The sequence below is a fragment of the Lingula anatina genome, chromosome 9, assembly GCF_051362555.1.
Source record: "Lingula anatina isolate TDL-2025a chromosome 9, LinAna3.0, whole genome shotgun sequence".
Lineage (NCBI taxonomy): Eukaryota > Metazoa > Brachiopoda > Lingulata > Lingulida > Lingulidae > Lingula > Lingula anatina.
The window spans coordinates 11,497,523-11,524,745 of NC_141775.1; the positions used below are offsets into that span (position 1 = coordinate 11,497,523).

General features: G+C 37.2%; 2 protein-coding genes across 5 annotated transcripts in view; one reads left to right on the forward strand and one right to left on the reverse strand.

Annotated features, from left to right (window-relative positions):
* LOC106168728 (DIS3-like exonuclease 2) overlaps positions 1 to 14,882 on the reverse strand; it is a 24,274-nt gene extending 9,392 nt beyond the window's left edge. Inside the window, exons 1-15 of the mRNA XM_086995244.1 lie at positions 14,729 to 14,882; positions 12,894 to 13,782; positions 12,211 to 12,428; positions 11,842 to 11,945; positions 11,188 to 11,307; positions 10,379 to 10,480; positions 9,705 to 10,189; positions 9,301 to 9,454; positions 8,895 to 9,042; positions 8,483 to 8,570; positions 6,527 to 6,626; positions 5,687 to 5,846; positions 4,982 to 5,094; positions 4,617 to 4,724; positions 785 to 853 (exon numbers count right to left, since the gene is read on the reverse strand). Of these exons, the coding sequence (XP_086851370.1) occupies positions 785 to 853; positions 4,617 to 4,724; positions 4,982 to 5,094; positions 5,687 to 5,846; positions 6,527 to 6,626; positions 8,483 to 8,570; positions 8,895 to 9,042; positions 9,301 to 9,454; positions 9,705 to 10,189; positions 10,379 to 10,480; positions 11,188 to 11,307; positions 11,842 to 11,945; positions 12,211 to 12,428; positions 12,894 to 13,759 (2,835 nt within the window). The 5' untranslated portion in view covers positions 13,760 to 13,782; positions 14,729 to 14,882. The remainder of the gene's footprint in view (positions 1 to 784; positions 854 to 4,616; positions 4,725 to 4,981; positions 5,095 to 5,686; positions 5,847 to 6,526; positions 6,627 to 8,482; positions 8,571 to 8,894; positions 9,043 to 9,300; positions 9,455 to 9,704; positions 10,190 to 10,378; positions 10,481 to 11,187; positions 11,308 to 11,841; positions 11,946 to 12,210; positions 12,429 to 12,893; positions 13,783 to 14,728) is intronic.
* A 218-nt stretch (positions 14,883 to 15,100) lies between these two features.
* LOC106173476 (cilia- and flagella-associated protein 74) overlaps positions 15,101 to 27,223 on the forward strand; it is a 32,404-nt gene continuing 20,281 nt past the window's right edge. For 3 of the 4 annotated variants that reach the window (XM_086995498.1, XM_086995499.1, XM_086995500.1), the window contains exons 1-16: positions 15,101 to 15,190; positions 15,945 to 16,199; positions 16,639 to 16,776; positions 17,223 to 17,321; positions 17,809 to 17,913; positions 18,252 to 18,425; positions 19,192 to 19,302; positions 20,045 to 20,147; positions 20,603 to 20,760; positions 21,198 to 21,423; positions 21,919 to 22,033; positions 22,234 to 22,481; positions 22,721 to 22,839; positions 23,242 to 23,308; positions 23,604 to 23,693; positions 23,879 to 24,002. In XM_086995498.1, the coding sequence (XP_086851624.1) occupies positions 16,033 to 16,199; positions 16,639 to 16,776; positions 17,223 to 17,321; positions 17,809 to 17,913; positions 18,252 to 18,425; positions 19,192 to 19,302; positions 20,045 to 20,147; positions 20,603 to 20,760; positions 21,198 to 21,423; positions 21,919 to 22,033; positions 22,234 to 22,481; positions 22,721 to 22,839; positions 23,242 to 23,308; positions 23,604 to 23,693; positions 23,879 to 24,002 (2,044 nt within the window). In that variant the 5' untranslated portion in view covers positions 15,101 to 15,190; positions 15,945 to 16,032. Of the gene's footprint in view, positions 15,191 to 15,765; positions 15,908 to 15,944; positions 16,200 to 16,638; positions 16,777 to 17,222; positions 17,322 to 17,808; positions 17,914 to 18,251; positions 18,426 to 19,191; positions 19,303 to 20,044; positions 20,148 to 20,602; positions 20,761 to 21,197; positions 21,424 to 21,918; positions 22,034 to 22,233; positions 22,482 to 22,720; positions 22,840 to 23,241; positions 23,309 to 23,603; positions 23,694 to 23,878; positions 24,003 to 27,223 lie in introns of those variants that run through there. The other variant, XM_086995501.1, reaches the window with a different exon arrangement.

The window sequence follows — 27,223 nt, forward strand, 5'->3', positions numbered from 1 at the left end:
TATTATTGGTTAAGTCTGTGTGGTGTCTGAATAACAGGGCAAAAAAAAATTTTTTCGTAAAAAATTTAATTTTTTTGAAAATTTTGGCCCGTTTGACCTTGAAGTAAAGGTCAAAGGTCAAATCCAAGGGCATATTTGAAATCTACACATATGACTTTTGGAAAGCCGTCTGTAGAAATTTTTCCCATAACCCCTTCCGTAGGGTAGATAATTAGCATTTAATTTTGCCATTTTTGGACAAGGGTGCATTTCAATGAGTGCCACACCCAGACCCCAATACCGACAAAGCCCAAATTTTACGTGGAACGAGTTGAGATTATAGGTGACCTAAATCCAAGAGATGGGTACGGGGGGCCTTACCGCCTAGGAGGAGAAGCGGTAACGGTAGCCGTCCGGCGGAGCCGGCGGAACGATCCGGACGGGACCGAAACCATGTGTACCGCCAGCGCTAACGCTGGTGGTACAATAAGTTACACTGACGTTTAATTAAATCATTGTCTATGTTCAATTTCATATCAATACATATGTATTTTCAAATGTGTTTCAGAAATCCCCACTGTGATTTTGGCAACTTGACAAAAAATTCATATTGCTTAGGTACTGATAAATGAACAGCTAAAAAAGTTAGCTACAGGAGAGTTACAATCATACTGGCTCTCAATTAAATGCATTGATATACAAAGTGTACATTATAATACTTAACACTGTGACATTATTAGGGCATGGTAGCTGGTGCACAAGTTTTATCAATGTTGTAAAATGTAGGAATGGTTTGCATATTTACCTGAGCATGCTCATAGCTAAGCTTTACACAGGACCTGATGATTGACCTTCCAAACTTTTCATCAAGAATCTTAAATTAAAAAGAGAACTAGAGGATCAGAGAGGCGATACCGCCTCCGAATATTGTACCACCAGCTGGAGCAAGCGCATTCGTATAGACCCCCACATACACAAAATAAGGGGTGCAGCCACCAGTCTTGTGCTTGACAAGCTGTAAAAATGCAATCAACAAGAATTTTCAAAATATGCAAAAAATATATATAACTAAAAATGGTGCAATCAAAGTTAAGTTCATTGTAAGGTAGGTCAAAGGTCAATTTCAAGGTCACAGTAAATTGCCAGTATATGACTTCCTATCCAACTTCAATAGTAACTATGGACCTATCTCTGCCAGTTTTGGAGATAAAAGGGAAGCAAAATTTGCAAAGTTCAGTTCATGGTGAAAAGTAGGTCAAAGGTCAATTTCAAGGTCACAGTAAGATTGCCAGTATATGACTTCCTATTCAACTTCAATAGTAACTATGGACCTATCTCTGCCAGTTTTGGAGATAAAAGGGAAGCAAAATTTGCAAAGTTCAGTTCATGGTGAAAAGTAGGTCAAAGGTCAATTTCAAGGTCACATTTAGATTGCCAGTATATGACTTCCTATTCAACTTCAATAGTAACTATGGACCTATCTCTGCCAGTTTTGGAGATAAAAGGGAAGCAAAATTTGCAAAGTTCAGTTCATGGTGAAAAGAAGGTCAAAGGTCAATTTCAAGGTCACAGTAAAATTGCCAGTATATGACTTCCTATGCAAGTTCAATAGTAACTATGGACCTATCTCTGCCAGTTTTGGAGATAAAAGGGAAGCAAATTTTGCAAAGTTCAGTTCATGGTGATAAGTAGGTCAAAGGTCAATTTCAAGGTCACAGTAAGATTGCCAGTATATGACTTCCTATTCAACTTCAATAGTAACTATGGACCTATCTCTGCCAGTTTTGGAGATAAAAGGGAAGCAAAATTTGCAAAGTTCAGTTCATGGTGAAAAGTAGGTCAAAGGTCAATGTCAAGGTCACAGTAAGATTGCCAGTATATGACTTCCTATTCAACTTCAATAGTAACTATGGACCTATCTCTGCCAGTTTTGGAGATATAAGGGACTAAATGTTATAATTTTGGAGTTACCATAATGTGCCATAAATTTCCTACAGAAAAAATTAATTAAAATAAAGAAAAGGTCATTTTGGTCAAAGTTCTTGAAATGGGAGGTTCTCTGAAGTTGCAGAAGTTTAAATTTGATAAAATAATGTCATTTTTGACCACAAGTTGTCTGCTTTGCCAAGCATTATGTTTTATTTTTCCGGAGTTCAAAATTTATTATCCATTACCGTACTGCACATTTTTACGGAAGCCGACTGGTGTCATATGTTGAAAAAAAAAATTATCTCGAAATTTCGAGATAGCATTTTTTTTGTTTAAATTTCAAAATACTATCTCGAAATTTCGAGATAAATTTTTTTGCTCAAATATCAAAATGCTATCTCGAAATTTCGAGATAATTTTTTTTTTGTTCAAATTTCAAAATGCTATCTCGAAATTTCGAGATAAAAATTTTTTTTGTTCAAATTTCAAAATAGTATCTCGAAATTTCGAGATAATTTTTTTTTCTACATATGGCACCAGTCGGCTTCCGTACATTTTCCTTTCACCACCAATATGTACTTTCTGATACAGCGTAACTCGAAAACCGTATGGAATACAAAAAAACCGAGACCACCTCCAGTGTTGGGCTTTACATGCTCTACAAAATGAATGAAAAAGAATGGGTCTCTAGCATTAACGGTTCCCGAATTAGAGACAGTTTTCAGTTTCGGTATCTTATGGCCGCTACTCCTGTGAAAATGCACCGATTGACCCCAAATTCACGGAGATGAAAGATGACCTGAAGGGTAACACTTTCCAATAATATTATTGGTTAAGTCTGTGTGGCGTCTGAATAACAGGGCAAAAAATTTTTTTTTCATAAAAAATTTCATTTTTTTGAAAATTTTGACCCATTTGACCTTGAAGTAAAGGTCAAAGGTCAAATCCGAGGGTATATTTGAAATCTACACATATGACTTTTGGAAAGCCGTCTATAGAAATTTTTCCCGTAACTCCTTCTGTAGGGTAGATAATTAGCATTTAATTTTGCCATTTTTAGACAAGGGTGCATTGCAATGAGTGCCACACCCAGACCCCAATACCGACAAAGCCCAAATTTTACGTGGAACGAGTTGAGATTATAGGTGACCTAAATCCATGAGATGGGTACGGGGGCCCTTACCGTCTAGGAGGAGAAGCGGTAACGGTAACATGGCGGCGGAGCCGGCGGAACGGACCGGACGGGACCGAAACCATGTGTACCGCCAGCGCTAACGCTGGTGGTAAATTTTTTTGTTCAAATTTCAAAATAGTATCTCGAAATTTCGAGATAATTTTTTTTTCTACATATGGCACCAGTGGGCTTCCGTACATTTTCCTTTCACCACCAATATGTACTTTTTGATACAGCGTAACTCGAAAACCGTATGGAATACAAAAAAACCGAGACCACCTCCAGTGTTGGGCTTTACATGCTCTACAAAATGCAAAAAAGAATGGGTCTCTAGCATTAACGGTTCCCGAATTAGAGACAGTTTTCAGTTTCGGTATCTTATGGCCGCTACTCCTGTGAAAATGCACCGATTGACCCCAAATTCACGGAGATGAAAGATGACCTGAAGGGTAACACTTTCCAATAATATTATTGGTTAAGTCTGTGTGGTGTCTGAATAACAGGGCAAAAAATTTTTTTTTCGTAAAAAATTTCATTTTTTTGAAAATTTTGGCCCATTTGACCTTGAAGTAAAGGTCAAAGGTCAAATCCGAGGGTATATTTGAAATCTACACATATGACTTTTGGAAAGCCGTCTGTAGAAATTTTTCCCGTAACTCCTTCCGTAGGGTAGATAATTAGCATTTAATTTTGCCATTTTTGGACAAGGGTGCATTGCAATGAGTGCCACACCCAGACCCCAATACCGACAAAGCCCAAATTTTACGTGGAACGAGTTGAGATTATAGGTGACCTAAATCCATGAGATGGGTATGGGGGGCCTTACCGTCTAGGAGGAGAAGCGGTAACGGTAGCCGTCCGGCGGAGCCGGCGGAGCCGGCGGAGCCGGCGGAGCCGGCGGAACGATCCGGACGAGACCGAAACCATGTGTACCGCCAGCGCTAACGCTGGTGGTACAATAAAGAAATAAAATTTTTTTTTTTTTTTAATTTGACATGATTCTTTTTTTGTTTCTTTGTACATGGATATTGACATTTAAGCAATTGTAATATCAGATATTCAAAACCATTTCTTGATGAATTTTATACTTTGGCTGGCGCTTTGAACAACAGGATGATTGCACTGTCTTGTATTTTGCCTGTATTTTCATATGTTTGGTGTGTTCATCCTATTGTGAAAAGCGCCAGGTGTGGTTTAAAGGTCAGTTGCAACTACTTCTTGTCCACTGTGTGCCACATACAAGAGCAAATTATATCTGTCACTATATAATTACCCTCTTGTATGTTGCACACAGTGGACGACTGGTGTTGTAACAAGTACATGATGAAAGGATAAATAACAAAGGTTAGTTATGATCAAAGACATATATATATATGTCTTTGATCATACGAAGAATTAAGTCAGTACACCATGAAAAAGTGCTCCACCCATGGCGGCGGCCCGTGGGGAGCTGGTATAATCAAGGATGTGAATAACTTAGCTTCCTCTCTCCATTTTATTTAAAAAAAAGCCCTAGGTGTGGTGTGTCTCCTACCTCCCCCTCCTCTGTTATCTTCCAGACCACTGAGAAGGTCAACCTGTCCTCGTCTGGGTTCAGACTACACAGCTGCTCACATAGCAACCTGGGCAACATGGGAATTACCTGGAAAAAGAAGAAGACTGGCATTACCTAGAAAACCAGGCAACGTGGGGATTACCTGCAAAACAATAAGAGGAACTGTACTCTTTGCTGCACTTCCTCACTCTTTGCCTCTATCTCAACCCAATCTCTTTATATCCTCCAAATCTTTATTTTTTCTTTCTATGTTTCTTCTACCTTATTCAATCCCCCTCCTTCTCCCCCCCATCTCCCCTTCTCTGTATCTTTTCCCCTCCCCCTCCCCAATTCTGTTCACTCACCTTCTGTACCAGGTAGACACTGGTGGCCCTCTGGCTGGCCACTACGTCCAGTTCCGTCCCCTCCTGGACAAAGTAGCTGACATCTGCTATGTGAACACCTACTTCATACAGACCTGTAACACAAGTGTAAAACATTCTGATGGAAAGTCATCTGTTTAGTCTGTTGATAAGATAATAAATGTTTTACACTTGTAAGATTAAACTTTTCATTTACAACACTAAATTAAAGCTGCATCTTTCTGTGGTCTTTGGGTTTCACCAAAAGCTCTGCAAGTACAGCAGCTTTAATTTTGCCTAGAAAAGTTTTATCTTATAATAAGTATAAAACATGTCAACTGTACAAACATATATAATATCCAACTGAATCAATTGAAACATACTAATGAATATCTTGAACCAGTACTCAATGAGCAACATGACAGCAATTCCTTCTTTTGAGATAGGTATAGTAAAAGGGTCTTATCATCTCCAGGCGATATTAACATTTTCAGACCACCATCCATATCTGTGGCAGAACAAGAAGTGTATACTCAATGTTACAGTACCTACTATCTCCCAGTGGTTTACAGTGCAGAGCATCATCCAGATCTCTGGCAAAAAGTGTATAATCAATGTTACAGTACATACCATTTCCCAGCGGTTTACAGTGCAGAGCATCATCCAGATCTCTGGCAAGAAGTGTATAATCAATGTTATAGTACCTACCATCTCCCAGTGGTTTACAATGCAGAGCATCATCCAGATCTCTGGCCGTGGCAGGATCTATGGTGAAGACACACTCCTCCCTGAAGTCCATGGCTCTCCTGGCCTCCAGCTCACACTGTGGTATGGACCAGGGCAGAATCTGGGGCAGACAGGACAAAGCCTGGAGATGCAACAAACCACGTGTACTTTAAATAATCTACCTTGAATATATTATGATCAAAACTAAGTTGAACTGTGTAGTGGTATTAACCAGGGCAGAGTTTGTGGCAAACAGGATAAAGCCTGGGGACACAACAAACCATATGTACTTACTAATATACCTTGAATATGTGATCATAACTAACTGATGTCTGATTCTGGGAGTGAACTCTCAGTAAAGTTCAAATTTGTGTACTATTTTGGTGATATTACAGAAAATTGTGCTCATTAAAACTGCTGATGATGTCACAGATGATTGTGTACAGTACTCAATTTCATTGCAAGTTGTGTGCAGTATTTTCATGATCTCAATGTTAGTTGTATACCGTTTTCTGATGACTGATCTCCACTCTGTGGGTAGTTTCAATGTGTGTGTATGTGTGTGTTTGTATGCATGTGTGCAAGTGTGTGTGTGTGCTCGTGCATGCTTGTGTGTTTCAGTACAAAAGCATACATGCAAGTGTACATGTCCTTGTAAAAAAACCAGATACAATTACATTTTTACTTATGATGAAGAGTTGAAACACCATTCGACTCAGGTAGAAACATGTCTAGTCTCTTCAAAATTATTTATTGCTTCATCAACAATTACAATAATTATATCAAACCTTCTCTGTTTGTCATTGTTCGTCCCTCATTTACCTGCTCTGAGAATTCACTGTAGTCCACTCCATATTGTATCAGTATTCCCTCTGTCTCCGGCTCTATCTCCCCGGCCTCACCAAGACTTCTTAAAAGGGAGCTGATACAGATAAATACAAAATAAATATTTTGGATAGTACTATTGAATGAAAGTTCAAATACAAGTAATTGCATGAAGCCTGAAGATTGGCAGCATATTTCAAAAGAAAGTAAACTCTACATGTAGATATTCACTTGTAAGTTAAATGCTAGCAGCAAATTTGTCGCTTTTTACTGATCAACAGCAACGTACATTCATCCCTTAGGAAGCTGTGACACTTTATCCCACTCTGTGATCAACAACACTTTACACTCACCCCTTAGAAACTGTGACACTTCATCCCCCTCTGTGATCAACAACACTTTACACTCACCCCTTAGAAACTGTGACACTTCATCCCACTCTGTGATCAACAACACTACACTCACCCCTTAGGAAGCTGTGACACTTCATCCCACTATGTGATCAACAACACTCTATACTCACCCCTTAGGAAACTGTGACACTTCATCCCACTCTGTGATCAACAACACTACACTCACCCCTTAGGAAACTGTGACACTTCATCCCACTCTGTGATCAACAATACTTTACACTCATCCCTTAGGAAACTGTGACACTTTATCCCACTCTGTGATCAACAACACTTTACACTCATCCCTTAGGAAAACTGTGACACTTCATCCCACTCTGTGATCAACAACACTCTATACTCACCCCTTAGGAAACTGTGACACTTTATCCCACTATGTGATCAACAACACTCTATACTCACCCCTTAGGAAATTGTGACACTTCATCCCACTCTGTGATCAACAACACTCTATACTCACCCCTTAGGAAACTGTGACACTTTATCCCACTATGTGATCAACAACACTCTATACTCACCCCTTAGGAAATTGTGACACTTCATCCCACTCTGTGATCAACAACACTCTATACTCACCCCTTAGGAAACTGTGACACTTCATCCCACTCTGTGATCAACTACACTACACTCACCCCTTAGGAAACTGTGACACTTCATCCCACTCTGTGATCAACTACACTACACTCACCCCTTAGGAAACTGTGACACTTCATCCCACTCTGTGATCAACTACACTACACTCACCCCTTAGGAAACTGTGACACTTCATCCCACTCTGTGATCAACTACACTACACTCACCCCTTAGGAAACTGTGACACTTCATCCCACTCTGTGATCAACAATCCACACTCATACCTTAGGAAACTGTGACACACTTCCTCCCACTATGTGATCAACAATCTACACTCATACCTTAGGAAACTGTGACACACTTTATCCCACTCTGTGATCAACAACACTCTATACTCACCCCTTAGGAAACTGTGACACTTCATCCCACTCTGTGATCAACAACACTCTACACTCACCCCTTAGGAAACTGTGACACTTCATCCCACTCTGTGATCAACAACACTCTATACTCACCCCTTAGGAAACTGTGATACTTTATCCCACTCTGTGATCAACAACACTCTATACTCACCCCTTAGGAAACTGTGACACTTCATCCCACTCTGTGATCAACAATCTACACTCACCCCTTAGGAAACTGTGACACTTCATCCCACTCTGTGATCAACAACACTCTATACTCACCCCTTAGGAAACTGTGTCACTTCATCCCACTCTGTGATCAACAACACTCTATACTCACCCCTTAGGAAACTGTGATACTTCATCCCACTCTGTGATCAACAATCTACACTCACCCCTTAGGAAACTGTGACACTTCATCCCACTCTGTGATCAACAACACTCTATACTCACCCCTTAGGAAACTGTGATACTTCATCCCACTCTGTGATCAACAATCTACACTCACCCCTTAGGAAACTGTGACACTTCATCCCACTCTGTGATCAACAACACTCTATACTCACCCCTTAGGAAACTGTGATACTTCATCCCACTCTGTGATCCTTGCTACAAATAAACTTCTGCAAAAGTCCTCAGGTCTTTCATAAAACCCTGTAATGATAAGTCAACATAACTTATATAGCTGTTACCCCCAAGTACTGAATTCATTTTAAATAAACAATATTCAACCAGAAAAAAAGGCTCAAGAATGTTGCAAAAATGCATCAGTTCAATTACTAATCTGTGCAAAAAAATAGCTATCTTCTTTTCTACTGTGATAACAGTCATTCTATTTCGCTTCAGCTGATCTCTCATCTTTTCAGAATGTGCACACACACACACACACACACACACACACACACACACACACACACACACACACACACACACACACACACACACACACACACACACACTAAAACTACAGTAAAGTACCTTGTGGGCAGTCTGTCATAGCTATACATATTCTTGGCACTCTAGGGTCAATGGGGGAGAACAGAGCCTTGTCCTTGTTCCTGTCCTGCATCAGTTTGATGTGACCCGTGGAAGCCCGGCTATGCTTCTTCTCTATTATATACACAACCTACAATTACATCATCAAATACTGTTCACAACTTAGTGACATCATCAAATTCAGTAAAAAAATTAGTGACATCATCAAGTACAGTATGGCAGTACAAAATTTCATTAAATAATAATAAACAGTTTTCTTTATATAAACTTTATACAAAAAATAATAATTATTATCTATTGGCTAATTAAATTTCACAGTGCAGGTAGACTGATTAAAGAACTCTTTTTAGACTCGTCAAATGCCTGTCGTATTCAGACAAACACTTACTGTTCCCATCCTCTGCAGAAACTTGTCGTGGTTAACCTGGGCCTCCTCCTCTGAGTTGCCTTCATGGAATAAAACCTTGGCTGCTGGACTTTTCCCATCTGTGAACTGCTTCAGAGTGGTGTGTTTATACCTGGGAGAACCCTTCTTCTGAGACCTGATGGGCAATCACAGTATCTTACAATGCACTGCATTCAATCATAATTATGCTTAAGTTTGTTTACTATAAAGACAATACATATTTTTCGTTTCAGGTGTAAGAATAAAACAACAACGGGGAATTTTGACAAATCTCAAAATAATGAGAAAGATTCTAATTTTAAAAAATTTGTATATAATCCTTTCCCAAACAAACAAGAATGAAAGCAGAAAGCATATATTTGACATCATGTAAGCATGTCACTCACTTTTCCTTCTTTTTGATTGAACTGGTTGCAGTCTTCTGTGGATCAGCACTGGAAGCATCCTTGCTGGGGGTCAACACTGCATCCTGGGAAGGCTCTGAGGGAGGAACACAGGTGGCAGCACCAAGATTTACATCACTACCTGTGGTAGAACAGCTTTCCTGAGTATCTTCCAGAACCTTTGTGACTGGGGTTGTATCATCCTGTCTAGAGTCATTCAAGTTTTCACATTCTGGTATTTCACTTTCATTGTAGATGGCAGCACTGGTATCGTTATTTCCAACAGCCCCATTTTGTAACTTATCTTCCCCCTCATCTTCTTCCTCTGTGTACTCTTCCTCAACTACCACGTCTGCATCATCATCGTCATTGTCATCATCGATGTAATTGTCATCGTTGTCATGGTTATTGACATCGGCCTCTAGAGTGAGTGCCTCCATCTCAGCTACCATGTTTTCCTCAAATGCTTGCACATCCTCCATAAGCACCTAAGTGATAGACAAAAAAAAAATAAAAAAAAAAAATAATAATAATAAATGCTGGATTAACAATTCACTTTCCAACTCCCTAGGGAGACTGCAGTTATCATTAAATGTGACTTGCATTCATCTTGAACTTGTTTTTCTTCATTCCATATCAAATTAATTCAGATGTTCAAGTCTTTACAGCATTCTCACCTTCCACTCTTCCCTAGGTTTCAATAATACTGCCACAATGTCTCCATTAAGAGCTCGGTTCCTGTTCTTTATGCCATGAATATACACGTCAGACTTGCCATCCTGAAAGCATGTCATATCATACAATAGACAACATTAAACCAGACTCCCAGTATCATTATTTCATTTGGCTATCTACTGGTGGAGATCTGTTCACCTGTAATCTGTCATAGTTAATATTAAGATAATATGCATTTTTGCATCTGTTCTATTATAGTGTTGAAATTTAACACATTTCCACAGGAGGATATATGGCTTAGGAGTAATAGTGAATTCTGATTCTAAAAAAACTTGTTCAATATCATACTACATTTGCACACTGCTTAAAAATTCCTCTGCAGCATCATACAACATTTGCACTTCAATTCTAAAAATCTTCTTCAATATCATACTATATTTGCACCCCACCTTTACAGAACAAACTGTCATGTTCAGTAAACTAAATTATATTTGAAATCACAGCGATTATATATACAACTACCAAAACATTCATGGCGCAATGACTACAAGCAAGCACTGCTATAAACCCCTGTGTACCCAGTGGCACATAATTCTACCAAATGAACTTGAACTAATAAAGACAATTACACACACTGGGTGGGGCACATTAAAACCTGATGCACATTTTGGAATATGAATTCAATATAAAATGCCAATGCTTTCCAATAAAAACAATATACATATATAATGCGGCACATTAAAACCCTGTGCACTATAAACTCAATGTAAAATTCCATCAAAATGTTTTAATAAGAAGAAATTACTCATACCGGATGTGGCACGTAGGCATCTTCAAAGTTCCTGGGGTTGATTCTGATTGGTCCCTCAATCAGCTCGCCTCTCTTCAGGCCTTCTGACACCTTCTCTACTGACCAGTGAGGGCTGAATTTCTGAAATTATTATTATTATTACTATTATTATTATTATTATTATTATTGTTTGCAACAAACTGTTGCGGAAATCAAAATAAATATTCTGTGATGTCAATAAGAATGAATTTTTTTTTATCATGCATTGAAGCCTAATTCAAATTCAATGAACATAAATAAAAAGTATTCAGCAACTAAATATTATAAGAAATTAAAATGTACATTCTTAATAATAAGAAGAATGAATACTGATAATTTCATTCAATGATGTGAAGCTTAATACAAATGCAACTAATAACAGGCACTCAGTGATCACAGACAAAGCTCCCTTTACACTGGACAGCATCCTTTCTGTGTCCTGCAGTACAGCCCTGTTTGAGAGTTAAAAAAAAATAATGATAATAATTTACATTATGACAACTGGCTGAGCATTTTGCAACCAAAACAATGCTTGTGTATCCTTTTTAGCAATGCAAGTTTTGTGGTTGCACAAAGGACGCACAAAGGACACCATCCAGTGAACAGGTTTTTTTTTAATATAAAACTAGAGCTCACAAAAGCCTGCTTCTTTCCCTGTCTTCCACTCTGACCCTGGCTCTGTCCCCTGCCTCCTCCTCCTCCTCTACTTCTCACCCTCTTTGGATTGGAGCTATCTTGACCTGAAAACATGTTGCACCAAGTGAGACAAAAAAAAAAAAAAAAAAAAAAAAAAACAGATCCCAAAATTCAAATGAATGTTAACTGAATCAGTTTTCATTTTGAAAAGCTTAATAAAAAGCCTTCAGTGTTCTATTTTCAGTAAAACAATAAACCTGACTATGAAAGATCTTCACTCAGTGCAGTCAGCCCTGACATTTTACATTCTTAGAAAAAAAACAAGCTGTAAAAGCTCTTTTCTCCTAGCAAAATACTATTTCTACTGACCCTCCTGTCTTGGACCTGAAGGCTTTTCTCTGTATGGTGATCTTCCTTCACTATTCTGTCTATTCTTGCCACTGCTTTGATAACCACCAGAGGGCGCCCTTCCCTCACTGTCCTGTCTTGATCTTTCATTTCTGTGCTGCCCCCTATTGTCAAATCGACCACTACCTTGCCTGTTTCTTGGGAACTCCTGTTCATGTCTGAAGGGTGATCCTCTCGATCTAGAATGAAAGTTCATCAAAAAGCATATGTAGGTAAATGATTACCTTCTTCCAAAACCTAGCCCCACCACTTTCACTGACTACAACAGAAGATGTTAGTCACTTGGAACATGAAAGCCTTTTCAAATTTTGGTCTTGGTAAATTCGTTGAAATTAATTTCATAAATAACTGTTATACAGCATGTTGATGGAGAGTGAAATATCTCTCTGCTAATATCTTGAACCACAGAAAAAATTAAAACTGTATCCACATATATTTTGATTTTTTGGACAAACCTTACTTTTAGCCCCTTTCACTGAACAGTCTTAGCAAGGGATTCCTACGTATATAAATATTGCTAAAATCAATATTTAGCACATCAACTATAAACATTATAACTGCATAAACCATGAATTTATTCCTGACCATAAATAAAAACATAACATATTTGTAAGAACCACTTGTATTTATGATGATTCACTTACCTGGCAGGTGAGTGTGGCATCTGACCATGCTGGAAGTTCCCCTGCTCAAACCTTGAAGGGGAGCATCCTGGAGAACCGTCGCTATGGCAGTGGTTGTTAAACATCCGTCTGCCCATCCGTCCATTCGTCCACTCGGGTGCGTGTTCCTCCCCTAGGGAGGAGTGGTGTGTTCTGCCCTGGGAGCCACGCCCTCTTCTTCTCTGTCCTGAGCCAGACCATCCTGACCAATGACCCTCCTGACCACCCCTTTGTTGACCTCCACCTTGACCTTTTGACCTCTGTTGACCCCTGCTCTGTTCAGGTGTCATGTTGCCTGACCTCTGATGGCTTCTATCAGAGTTGGCCATTTCACAGGAATCTGTGTGTTGGTTTTTATTTTTCTTTGCTGATCTTGGTGGTTTGTTTTGGTCAGTGTCTATGTTTTTGTCATTCTTTTGATTTGCCCCTTTTGATTGCTGCCTAGGTTGATTCTGTTCCTTTGGAACTGTACTTCTGCTGTTTCTATTCTTTTTATCTCCAGTCCAAGAGCCACTGGGCTTCTCCCTGCAGTCAGCTCCTTTATCCAAGGCCTGGTGACCATCAGAATTACCAGATCCTGGTTTACTTTTACTAGATTTCAGTGCAGCACCATCCTTATTTACAACGCCATCTATCATACTGTTTGAATAAAAAGAAAAGTTTGCACTGTCTGTGTCAGGCTGGACATCAACATCAAGAACATCATCTCCCACTAGAGCTTTTAATGGAGATTTCTTCTTGGATCTCCTTCTCTTTCTCTTGTCTTGACCTATCGGATTATTTCTTTCAGCTGTGGCTCCACCTATACTGGTGTTTACATCTTCTACCTGTGGTGCGCTTTCTGCCATATTGTCAAACTATCACTGACCTGCTAATAAAAGTATTGCAAAATATTTTAAGACTATTACAATAAGATTGGTAAGCTATATTGATTAGTTTTGAAGGTTTATGAATTAGGTTTCAAAGATATTGCAGTTTATGTTATTTCAAGTAGTGTATGGATGTTGAAGAAATAGCCTAGAATAAATGATAAAAGATCGAAAATTCACTCACTCCAATGTCATCTCCCTATCTGCTAACTTTCCTCAGGGAGAAAATGGCGACCCACAAAGAGGTCATGACCCCTCACTAATAAATGATATATTGTACATTTACCGAATATTTCACCTTAAACTTGACAAACAGAACCCACACATGATTAATAATACAAAGCATATAAAACTGTACAGTAGTTTTGCAAAAAGGCACACATACTTTTGAAGTATCTTATCTTTTTGGTGTATCTTAGGCAGCAAATCAACTTCCTACAGCAGTCACATGCAAAGATGCCACTTGGCAAAATAGCAGTGTGAAAGTCTGTAATAATCAACTGGTGGCTGGATACAGGATCTTGCTTGGGCCAATGACAAAGACCTCACATACCTTTTTCTGCAACCCTTTTGATATTACCTAATTTGTGATTACCCAACTTGTACACCACTCAATCAGTATCATGATATATAATTCCTTTCCTAGGAAGAACCCCTCCCCCCCCTTTACAAAGGAGAAATTTATATTGTTAGTGCTAAACCGACCACAAATCTCGTCAGCTATACAACTTGCCTCTGTGAGGCAACTAAAAATGTAGCTACCGCGGCATCAGCAAGCCATTAGTGCATTACGTACTTCTATGAGGGGCCGTCTATAAGTACCTGTATGTTTTCATTTGAGAGCTAGAGAAAGTAGAGCACAGTAGTATAGTAGAGGCGCTAGATGAAGGATTTACTATCGAAGTTTTATCTAGGCATTTTATCTAGGCATACATCACTACTACTCACCTTAGTATGGGTCCTTTATAGGCTCCAATTGCACGCGTTCCTTATTGTACAAGTTTCGATTTCAAAACAATCCCTTACTATTTCATAATTGTTCGAAATCATTTGTCGTCTACTCTCACTGATTTAGGCATCTCACTACTAGATGGCGATTTAAAAAACTTCGAGGACAAGAAACTCTTAATATTGTCGTAAGTTAAACAACCCTGAAAGTTAGAAGAAGACATATTTCTCTGGAAAAAAAGATATCATTCAAAGTTATTCTGCGAAACTAGATATTTTACAAACTTATAAATACTTTACTTTTGGCTTTTAATTATGTAGCATTTCAAGAGCAACCCCTCTTGATTTAGCGCCATCTATTAAAGTTTTATAACTCTCGCGAGAAAATTCGCGTCTATGTTGCTAGCAAGATGGAGGACTTGTATACAAAATTGAATAGATAGTTAAAATTATTGATTACAGGTACGTATGTAAATTTATACAGGACTATTCAAACAAGCAAATAATTAATTTGGTTGTCCTTTTTCATTTTTGTTAGTTCTTTGAAAATATTCAACTGGAAGCATTTTTGCCTCTATAAATTTTATATTCAAATTTATTTCGTCCCTGCTAAATTTGTCGCAAAAACTTAGTCAAAATGCTTGCATACAGCAAAGTCGGTGCAGTCATATATTTCAGATGATTACCATTGGCATTTCATTTAGTTGTAAATAATGATATTGACCTTATCCTCTCTGTTCTCTTTTTTATGAAAGACATAGAAATCGTTAAATTTACCTTCAATTTGTAGCCTGGTGCTTGAATCGATTTCATTGATTTCATCAAGTTATCATAAGGATATTTCTAAAGAAATTTCACCTGACAGTTAATACATCTCATTGACTCAGAGTTGGCACAAATATACATAAGCTCAGTTACTCTACAGACAATAAAAGTGGCCTGTTTAAAGCTTTGTGTTGGTACACTTTGTGCTCACTTCTACAGTACAGTACACTGTGGCTGTAGCAAGTAACATGTAGAAGACTGTGTATAGGACAGTCTGTTGTTGGCACAGAACAAAAGACACCTCTCTTATTTTGGTTTGAATCTGCCACTTTGTGAAATGTCAGAGCTGACCTTGTTACAGCTCCTTGAGTATTCAGACTCCGAAGATGAATCATTTGAAGAGGATGACAATGTGTAAGTTATTATCTCTTTTTCTTTCCTTCTCTTTTAGTTTACAGTTAAGGCTTGAATGTAGTAGAACCACTCTTTGAGTTACTGTCCAAGTAGATTCAGGCTCATCAACCAGTCTCTCCGTCAAGATGATGGACCTGGACTTTGACGACATGGCGACCCCCATTCCCATGGATGAAGATTTTGAACAACCCTCACAGACTGACCTGTTTGAGTCTGTGATTGGGCGGGGGCATGGAGAGAGTGAGGATGGCGCCTTCTCTGACAGTGAGGAGGAAGAGGAGGTGTATGCTAGGTATTTTTACACCAAATAAAATATTGTGTCTTTTGTATTTAGACACTGTAATGACCAGTATTACAATTATTATAAGATAAGTATTATTTTTTAACTAATTTTCATTATTATGGTGGAAACAAATTGAACTGTTACTATGCACTAAAGTAAAAAAGTAAAGTTTTTAAAATTATACACTTCTCTCACTTATATCATCCATGCTTTCTGTTTATTCATATTTTTTTCACTACCTAGATGTCTAAAGTGCATTGTATGTCTTTAAACTGTATTTTGTAATAATTTCTTATAATTTAATGCACTATATTGTGTTTAACAATTGTATCGAATTACTAGTATATTGTCTTATAAGCGTAATTGTCTTATAATGTGTTATATTATAACATCATGTTCTATTCTGTGTTATTGTATTCTAGTTTATTGTGTTTTCCTATATTGTCAGGTCTGGTGGAGACTTCCCAAAGACTACAGAGCAGAGAATTAACAGGCAGGAACAATTGAGGATGCTACACCTGAGACGCTACCTGGATCAGCTCAGTGAGAAAGTGCTAGAGAAGGATTACATAGTACAAAAGACAAGGTACCAGTGCTTAGTTTTATAAGACATATATTTATAGTGAACCAGAAGTTCTCTCTACAAGAGGTTAGCTAAGTGAAGATGTCAATATAAGCAGACATTCTTGGTGAATGAATTATCCAGCAGATCTTATCATTTTGTCAAGTTGAAACTATTAGTATTATATACAAATGTATGCTAGTATATACAGTGGCAGTTATAGTTATGTTTCATAATAATAACACTGTTGAATAAGTTAAAATTAATATTGGCTCTTTTGGTTAAAAGATGATGTGTAAATGCTTCACATAAACAGTAGCAGATATTTTTGATGTGATTTCTTTGATCACATATATCTGCATGGTGATTATTTGGTGAAAAGATTATCTTAAAATATTTTAAATAAACAGTGACAGATATTTTTGATGTGATGTCATTGATTTACTTAAATATATCTGGTTTGTTTCCAGACAAGAGCTGCAGAAGTGTCGAGAGAGACTAGAACAGCTGGAGAGGGAGCGCGATCAGGTGTTCGCACAGATATCAGCATGTGACGCTGAGGGAAATGTGTAAGTGTTTATGTCATTGACTCTACACTGAAGTTTTCAATTGAACATTGCTTTTAGAATTAAGAGTACATGAGATTTTTTTCCAGTACTTTAGACACTGTTTTATTCTGTAAAAGCAATTTATGTTTCAGTGCATTCTAAAAATGACAGACCTGCTTGTACTTTTCGGTATATATAGATGTATGACCAAGCATATAATATGATTTATTTCATTTTAAAAATGTAAATTAAACATTATCTGTAAAAAAAAAAAAAAAAAAAAAAAAAAAAAAACAGGACAAACTTATGGATAATAAAAGAAACTGAAAACACTTATTTCCATTGTTTGGAATGATCACATGACTAGCATCAAAAAGGATCAAATATTAAAAAGGTTGAGAGACCGTAAAGCATGAAAAAATATAACCGCAGTTTTAATCCCTGTTTTTCTCCTTCTTCTCTCTGCTTGTTAACATTCTGATTCAGTCCAGACCCCTTCTGTTTTCAGCTCTGCAGTGAACAGACTTCAAGCGCAGCATGAGAGAGTACTGCAGGAACTGGAGGACGAGGAAACATTGGAGGAGAAGATTAAAGAGACATTAGATAGCGCTGAGTGAGTACTGTGTTTTTTCATACCTATAATATTGGTCCTAATTTATTTATTTATTCATTTATTTATTTATTATTGTATTACTGTTGCTGTCTTTGCTGCCCCTGTATTCATGAAGTTAAATTGATTGCTAAACAAATACGTTGAAAATTTTCAGCCTCTTTTCGTCCTTAGCTTAATATAAAGAAATTTAAGGATTGATTTTGAGTCAGATGTTTTTATCATTATTATCATCATTATTATTATTTCATATTTTATTCTATTATTATTATTATTATTATTATTATTATTATTATTATTATTATTATTATTATTATTATTATTATTATTATAATCACCAGGTATGAGCTAGCCAAGGCACAGGTAGAGCAAGGGAAGTTCCTACTGGCTGACGAGGAGCTGAGGAAGAAGGAGGAGCAGCTGAAGGAAGAGAAGCTCCAGATGGCACAGACTAGGAAGAAGAAGGAGGATCACTTTGCGGCACAGACAGAGAAGAGGAGGAGGGCTAGGGAGAAGTAAGTCAGAGTGCTGTGGGAAATAGGGGTTGACTGTGGGATTTGTCATTATTGGTGGCAAGAGAAAAATTTTTATTTAATAATCACTCAGCACTTTACTTTGTATGGTATTTTGTAGTACTGTTCAGGTTCTCCACTATGCCTTGCCCTGGAAATTAATAGTTACACTTACAGATGGTGGATTATGAAATGAACCTGTTGTATGTCATTACACATGCAGAATATCTGTGAGATAATACACTGCCACCTGAGAGATACATGTCATAACACCTCAAGCGTTAGTAATATGTGTTCAAGACATATATCACGAGAGGGAGGCAGTGTATTATTTGGCATATACACATACACACACACACACACGCACACACACACAAAGAGAAATATTCTAACGAAAAACACCCCTATAACTAAAAACAGTTTATATTTCTATGATCACGTAACATATCTAGGTATGTATAGAAGATTATTAAAGGGGAGCAAAAATAGCAAATGTGTTGGAAGTAGCAGTTGTCTGCATGTTTCAGTCCACTTTACTTATATTTTATTCTTAAAAAAAAATCAAACCACAAAGCTTTTGCATGATAAGTCAAGTTCACATTCTACTACTCTCAACAATAACATTTATATGTATACATGTAGCTTTTATCTAAATTTGAAAAGAAACCGGATGTATTGTAAAATAAATTCAAAACGGAAGATAAAGGTAAATATGACTTCTTATGAAAGTCAGTTAATAATGCATTTAAATGTATATTGTAAACTCCAGAGAGCACATAGAAGCCATCAGGGAGAGAGAGAGGAGACAAAGACAAGCCATGCTGGATGCCAAAAAGAGCAGAGAAAAGGCTAAAGTTTACCTCAAAGAAACAATGGCCAGGTGGGCTCTTGGTAGTCACTTTATTTTCAAAAATGAAAGGATATATATTTTAAAGTTTAAAAAAATGCATTTTCTACACTTTAATCAATGGGACAGTGGTCAGCAGATCTCACTTGTGTACATGAGGCACATGTGAGTTTATTAAGTACTTGAAAGGGATTTCTTTGTACAAAGTGTAAAACAACATTTCTCTTTTATCTTACCTTGATGTGGCAGACTTGAGAAATTTTGAATAAGACAAAAAGTTTTACCGCAAGTTCAAGTCTAATACATTCTGGTTTCTTCCTTTTCAAATTTTCATATGTGCACCCTTATCAGACCCTGACAGTCAGCAGCGAGTTCAATATATGAAAACATATATAGTAATAGATCCATCTTGCACAGACTGGTGACTTGGTGCAGTTAACTTTAGTCAAAAGCCACATAAGTTCAAATAAGCAATACAAAGGCATTTTTTAGTTAGGATAATTTGAAATTGAACAAGCTTGATCACATTGACTTTAATTTAAAACTAAGGCTACAGTAATTGCATGGTTTTCAGACCCGTAGCCAGCAATTTTGGAAGGGGGTTCATTTTCTGAAAAATTGGACCTTTTACCATAAAATCCATAAGTGCATAGGTCAAATTGAACCCAGAGCAGTCCTTTTCCCCAGCAAAAAGGGCGGTTCTTTTGAACCCCCCCGAATCCGGCTACAGGCCCGGTTTTAATTGTAACTTTTTTTTTCTTTTTTTCCCCCCCAGAATCCGTAGTCAGGATTTGGCCGAGGAACAGAAGAACAGAGAGGAGATGGAGAAAAGAATGTCCACAGCTTTGTCCTTGAAAACTGACATCATGAAGAACAGGGTGAGTTGGAGGACTGAGAAAATGAGCAATTCATTTCATCTGTTTTTCACAGTGTCGAATTTGCCTAGGAAGAGTGCGACACTTAAGTGTCACAGTGGTAATTTGTGTGCTAATTGTTGATTGGATGTCACCTGGTTTTCAGAATGCCAGTAAGAGCGGATTCAGAAAAGCAGTTTAACAGATCCACAGATCAAATTAGGCCGACCCACTGGAATGCTTGTTGTGTATTCCCCGCAGGGAATCTTTTCAGTGTCTAATCAGGAGTTAAGCGCCAAGGTTTTTAGTGGGTCGCCATATTTGATGCATAGATCTGTTAGTCCACTGTTTTGAATGCGCTCGGAGATCGTACTCCAGCATTTTTAGCAGGTACAAGTACCTCCTTCTCTTAATACCCACAAAAACTATGCAGTTGTACAAATCAAATGCATGCCTATATACTTTTATGTACACTTTAGGAAAATCTCAAAGCACTCCAGGCACGAGATCGGGCAGTTGAACGTGCAGCCAAGGAGGCAGAGGAGCGTGAACGACAGCGCATACTGGAGGAAGGGGGAAACCCAGAGGAGGCGTTGCTGAGAGAGAAAAGACAAGCAGAGTTTGACAAGTTAAAAGAGTGAGTAAAAGCTATATCCACATTAAACAATCTCCTCGAGAACCAGGTGGAAAACATATATCACAGCAGAGAATACTGGTGATTCAGAAGCAGTCTAAAATTAAAATGAAATTGTTCTGTAGATTTTACATATTAATATATACAGCACAAAGAATTAAAAATAAAGCAATTGAATTATTATAAAGCACTGATGAGAAGAGACATGGGAGTTCAAATTTTAATCTTCTTTTTCAATTTTAAAAATCAGTGAGCAATGTTTTACATAAAAAACAGATATTATGTAAATGTTAGCAATTGAAGGATTTCTAACAGGTATTAGACTGTATTAAAAGTAACAAGACTTTTTTAAATTAGTAAGTTTCTCTTCAATTTATAGCCCTTAACTTCTTAAAATTTCTTCTTCTGAGTAATCCTGTGCCTTTTCATCCCCCATGCAGACAACACGAGAGTAGACAGCGCCAACACCAGGTGGAAATAGCCCAGAGAATACTACTAGAGGAGCAGCGCATGAAGAAACGCATGATACAACAGCCCCAGCTGTGGAATGACCCCAAGAGAGAGAAAGCTAAGAGGGTGGCGCCACACAAGAGACGGAAACTGAGAATATTCCAGGAGAGCGAGTCTTCTTCCCATGAATACAGCGGAGATGTCGAGGATGAAAACGTGAGGGATCTTTTTTTTTTTTTTTTTTTTTTGATTGTGAGAGTTCTCTTTTCTTGCGAGTGTTCTTCTATGAAATGTTTTGTAACACAGGGCAATGTCAGATAAGACTGTTTCAAAACCACTGGTATCCAAAATTATCTCAATAGAATTACATTTGACTTTCATCTTGCTTTGAAAAACATATATTTATTGCCTAGTTTTATACAAAGCATTTAGTGATAGGGAATATTTTTTTTTTTACTTTTTTTTTTTTAATTGTGTGATGATATTATAAATATCTGTCAATAATACTAGTATGGTGTATCTGTGTTAATCCTTCTCCTTGTCCTGGTTCTCAGTCCCCACTTATGCACTGTATTCCAGATACCCCCCTCCCCAATGGACTCCAGGGTTTACATGCATGGACTCCAGTGGTGTGTAATAATATTACTCTGTCAATAAAAAAAAAATTCTGTGTCAAACTTTCCTCCTCTTAAACTGTGTGCTGTATTTCAGAGACCCCCCATGGATGCCAGGATTCAGATGGACTCAAGTGATGAAGAAAAAGGCGTTCACTCCTCGCCGTACGGCACCATCAGCAGAGCAGAGCTGCCAGACTCCGACTCTGAGAGTAGGTCAAGTTGTGGCATGAACATAATGTTGGTTTGTTCTTGGGGCGCTTCTGTTTAATGGTTTATTGTTCCATGACTTGTTCTACTGTTATAGTATCATATGTGTCATATATGTTCTATTGTATCGTATGTGTCATATATGTTCTGACTACTGAATCCTATGTGTTATATTGATCCCTGTCCCTGCTCTCTTCTCCAGCGGAGGCCAATGTGGACCTCGCCAAGCCAGAGTTTGAGGGGATGTGGGACAAGCACAAGCCATACAGAGTCCCCAAGGATGCCGCTGAGCCCATTATTAAGCACCCCGGGGCCAGCAAGATGGAGCAGGACATTATGGTCAAGGTGCTGGACAGACACAGGGAGAATATTGTGTCCAAACAGGTGGCTGCTGGGCGGGAGTTCAAGGGTTGTCCCTTCTATAGCAAGCCTGATGTTATTCATTTCAAGGTGAGATGTAGGAAGACTGATGGACTGACGAACACACACACTCTTTCCCTCTCTTTCTCTCTATCTTTTCTCTCTCTCTCTCTCTCTCTCTCTCTCTCTCTCTCTCTCACACACACACACACACACACACACACACACACATGCACGCATGCACACTTTCTTTCTCAATCACACACATGTACTCAGAAGCAAATACACATGCACAAAGTCATGTCTCAATATAATCTCTGCTTTCCCAGGATTTTGATGTGGGTAAATCCTACAAGAAGAAAGTGACCCTCACCAATGTATCCTACACTGTCAACTACTGTAAGCTGTTGGGGATCACAGAGCACCTCAAGGACTTTATAGATGTCTTGTAAGTATATGGCTTGACATACGCTCAAAACAGGGGGTCCCCCTGTTATGGAAGTTTCGACATGTGATGTAATGTGGTTACAACTCTCATTAAATAATATCCAGCAATCCTTGTTTTGATATATGTTGTTTATGTTGCATATTACTGTTCAGCTCTGTGCTTTATATATGAACCATAACCTATGGTGATTCTCAGTACACACATTGTCAAATAAACATGAGTCATATGTATTAAAACATATATCATGAGATGCCATTACTTCAGAATGTTCAAAGTCCTTTTTAAATGTAGAAAGTTATCATGTTAATCTAAGTCTCCTTTTATCCCTAGAGACAGTTAGTTGAGATGTGTTTCTTTGATGATTGTGTTAGCTGAGATTTGTAATTGTGTTGTCTCCTCCAGGTTTGATCCTCCAGGTCAGATGTCAGCTGGACTCACTTGTGAAATGCTGGTCACCTTCAAACCCATGGTAAGCTGCCTGCTCTTAATGCTGTCTTCATTGTAAGATATAGGGCACTGATCCTGAAGAATAGGTTTGTGATTAAAAGGAAAAAATGGAGTTGGACAGTAAAGGGAGTGGGGTAATAACATACATAATAAATATAATGTATTGTTGTGCTCACTGTGTATAACATTGTATTGTATTGGTATTGCATTGCCTTGTATTGTATGTATGTATTGCATTGCTATTAAATTTTGTTGTATTACATATTTATTAATTTTATAATTTTATGTAAAATGTGTTGCTAATTTTTTTTCCAAAGATAAATGAAGATCTTGAAGGTGAAGTGAACTTCCTGGCACAAACTGGCCCTTTCTCCATCCCCATCAAGTGCACAACCAAGAAATGTGATGTAAGTACTTTAATTTACATGTCAGTATATGGTTCTGAATCTACTTTTTAACTGACATGTAACACTGGTGCATATAACACAAATATAAGAGCTCAGGATTATTATAGCTTTTTGTCATCGTATTATCTGGTGCTGAAAGTGTCACATGAATTCTTGGTGAGAGCATTCTCTGTGTCATCTTTCAGCTGTCAGTGGACACCAGGGTGATAGATTTTGGGACCACAGTCATTGGGGAAACCCTGAAGAGGACATTTACACTCACCAACAATGGAGCCCTGGGCACACGGTTCGAGTTTGTGAAAATATCAGGTGAGATATGGTGACTGAATTCACACATCAGATCAGTAGTTGTAGACATAAGTAAAAAGAGGTGAATATGTAAGATAAGGGAAAGAACAAACACCCAATTTTTTTATTGATTGTATTATTATTATTATAATAATTATTATTATTATTATTCACACCTGATATCAATCAGAAGTTAATCCTAGATATACGTAAAAATGGGATAAATATGTAAGATAAAGGAAAGGAAAAACAACCCATTTTTATGTACAGACACAGATGTGTCTGTACATATAGCCATCATCTGCGTCTGTCGTCGCCGTCGTCGCCGTCGTCGCCGTGCACTTTTACCGATAACACGATAAGTGAAAAACCATTTTACCTTTTGACTTGAAACTTGCAGAACTGATGAATATTCATAATACGCAGGTCAAGTTCGAAAATCAGCATGATCGGGTCACTTTTAGGGAATTTATGCTGTTTTTTCACTTTTTTCAGCATATATGCAGCACCGATAACACGATAAGTGGAAAACCATTTTACCTTTTGACTTGAAACTTACAGAACTGATGAATATTCATAATACGCAGGTCAAGTTCGAAAATCAGCATGATAGGGTCACTTTTAGGTAATTTATGCTGTTTTTTCACTTTTTTCAGCATATATGCAGCACCGATAACACAATAAGTGGAAAACCATTTTACCTTTTGACTTGAAACTTACAGAACTGATGAATATTCATAATACGCAGGTCAAGTTCGAAAATCAGCATGATTGGGCCATTTTGAGGGAATTTATGCTGTTTTTTCACTATTTTTAATATAAATGCAACACTGATAACACAATATAAGAAAAACGGATTGGCCAATTGTAATTATACTCACAGGAGTGGTCAATCTTACTAAAATGCAGGTTGAGTTCGAAAATCAGCATAATCGGGCCATTATTTTAGAAGTTATACTGTTTTTTTCACATTTCCTCAGATTCAATTATTAGGCATGTTAACAGTCTCATTATTGAACTAATATGATGCCTAAAAGTGTTTGTTTGATATTTCCTGCATCTTTACAACATTGTTAGTTGATTATGTAAAAAACATGGTAAACTTGTTATCATGTATTGTGTAATAAAGTGTCAAAAATGGAAATAAACTCATATCATTGCAGTTTGTCAGATTCAATCATCCATTATGTTCAGAATCTCAGAATGGAGGAAATTGGACATTTAACACTGTTCTATTGATACTTTTCCCATCTCATCAATTTTCTTAGTTGGTCATATAAAAATGGCAGTAAAATGTTTATTTTGTTTTATGTTAAAAAAGTGTTAAAAATGGAAATAAACCCATTTCAGAACAGTGCTGTCTTGTTTAGCATATATGCAGCACCGATAACACGAAAAGTGAAAAACCATTTTACCTTTTGGTATGAAACTTACAGAACTGATGAATATTCATAATACGCAGGTCAAGTTCGAAAATCAGCATGATCGGGTCACTTTTAGGGAATTTATGCTGTTTTTTCACTTTTTTCAGCATATATGCAGCACTGATAACACGATAAGTGGAAAACCATTTTACCTTTTGACTTGAAACTTACAAAACTGATGAATATTCATAATACACAGATCAAGTTCGAAAATCAGCATGATTGGGTCATTTTTCGGGAATTTATGCTGTTTTTTTTTCACTTTTTTCAGCATATATGCAGCACCGATAACACCATAAGTGGAAAACCAATTTACATTTTGGCTTGAAACTTGCAGAACTGATAAATATTCATAATACGCAAGTCAAGTTTGAAAATCAGCATGATTCGATTATTGTTAGGGAATTTATGCTGTTTTTTCACTTTTTTCAGCATATATGCAGCACTGATAACACAATAAGTGGAAAACTGTTTTATCATTTGGCTTGAAACTTACAGAACTAATGAATATTCCTAATACGCAGGTCAAGTTTGAAAATCGGCAAGATCGGGCAATTTTTATGGAAGTTATCCTGTTTTTTTTTTTTTTTTTTTTTTTTTTAATGTTTTCAGCTCTTTTATAACACCGATAACATGATAAGTGTAAAAATGTTTTTCCTTTTGGATTGAAATTTACAGAACTGGTGAATATTTATAATACGCAGGTCAAGTTTGAAAATTGGCATGATTGGACTATTTTTACAAAAGTAATGCTTTTTTTTACCCTTTATTCAGCATACATGCAACACTGATAACGCATTTTAAGGAAATCCAATCAGCCTTTTGTCTTGCAACTCACAGGAGTGATCAATCTGACCAGTATACAGATCAAGTTTGAAAATAAGCTTGATCAGTTAAGTTTTGATGAAGTTATAAGCCTTTTTGTATATAAGTGGTTTTTCTTCAGATTTAATTCTTAAGCATGTTAACAGTCTCATTACGGAACTAATTGGATATGTAAAAGTGTTGTTTTAACATTTTCTGCTTCTTAACAATATTGTTAGTTGATTATATAAAAATGACGGTAAACCTATTATCGTGCATTGTGTAATAAAGTATCAAAAATGGAAAGGAACTCATCATTGCAGTTCGTCAGATTCAATCATTCACTATGTTCAGAATCTCCAAATGGAGCTAATTGGACATTATAAATTGTTCTATTGATATTTTTCCTATGTCAACAATTTTCCTAGTTGATCATTTAAAAATGACAGTTAATTGATTATGGTTTTATGTAAAAAAGGTGTTGAAAATGGAAAGAAAATCATTTCAGTACAGTTATCTCTTGTTAACATTTTGGCATTTTGAAAGTGTGACCCCTACTTCCATGTCCTTGGAGACCTTTCCATATCACATTTTCTGAATATCCATGATACTTTAATTTTTTTATAAAAAAATTGATGGTCATTATGTTGTTAAGTATTATGTTACATTGCATGAAAGTTAAAGAAAACCCTATTTTGGACACTGCTGCCAGGATAGCGATTAAGGGAAAACCATGTTACTTATGATAATCAACCTTACTGAAAAGACTGAAGTGCAGCTTGTGTTGGAAAACCATCGTAATTGTTTTCTGTTTTGAAAGCAGTGCAGTACAGTGCTATTTGGTGCAATAAATGTATATGGATAGTAGGCAGTTAATTCAGGGTTATAAAATAATTTGCTTAATTGATTTTCAAGTTATTTCAGGGTTATAAAATAATTTGCTTAATTATTTTTTTCTGTTTTTTGTCTGTACATTTGACAGCTTTGCTGCCTTGTTCATTGATTCCTTTGTTT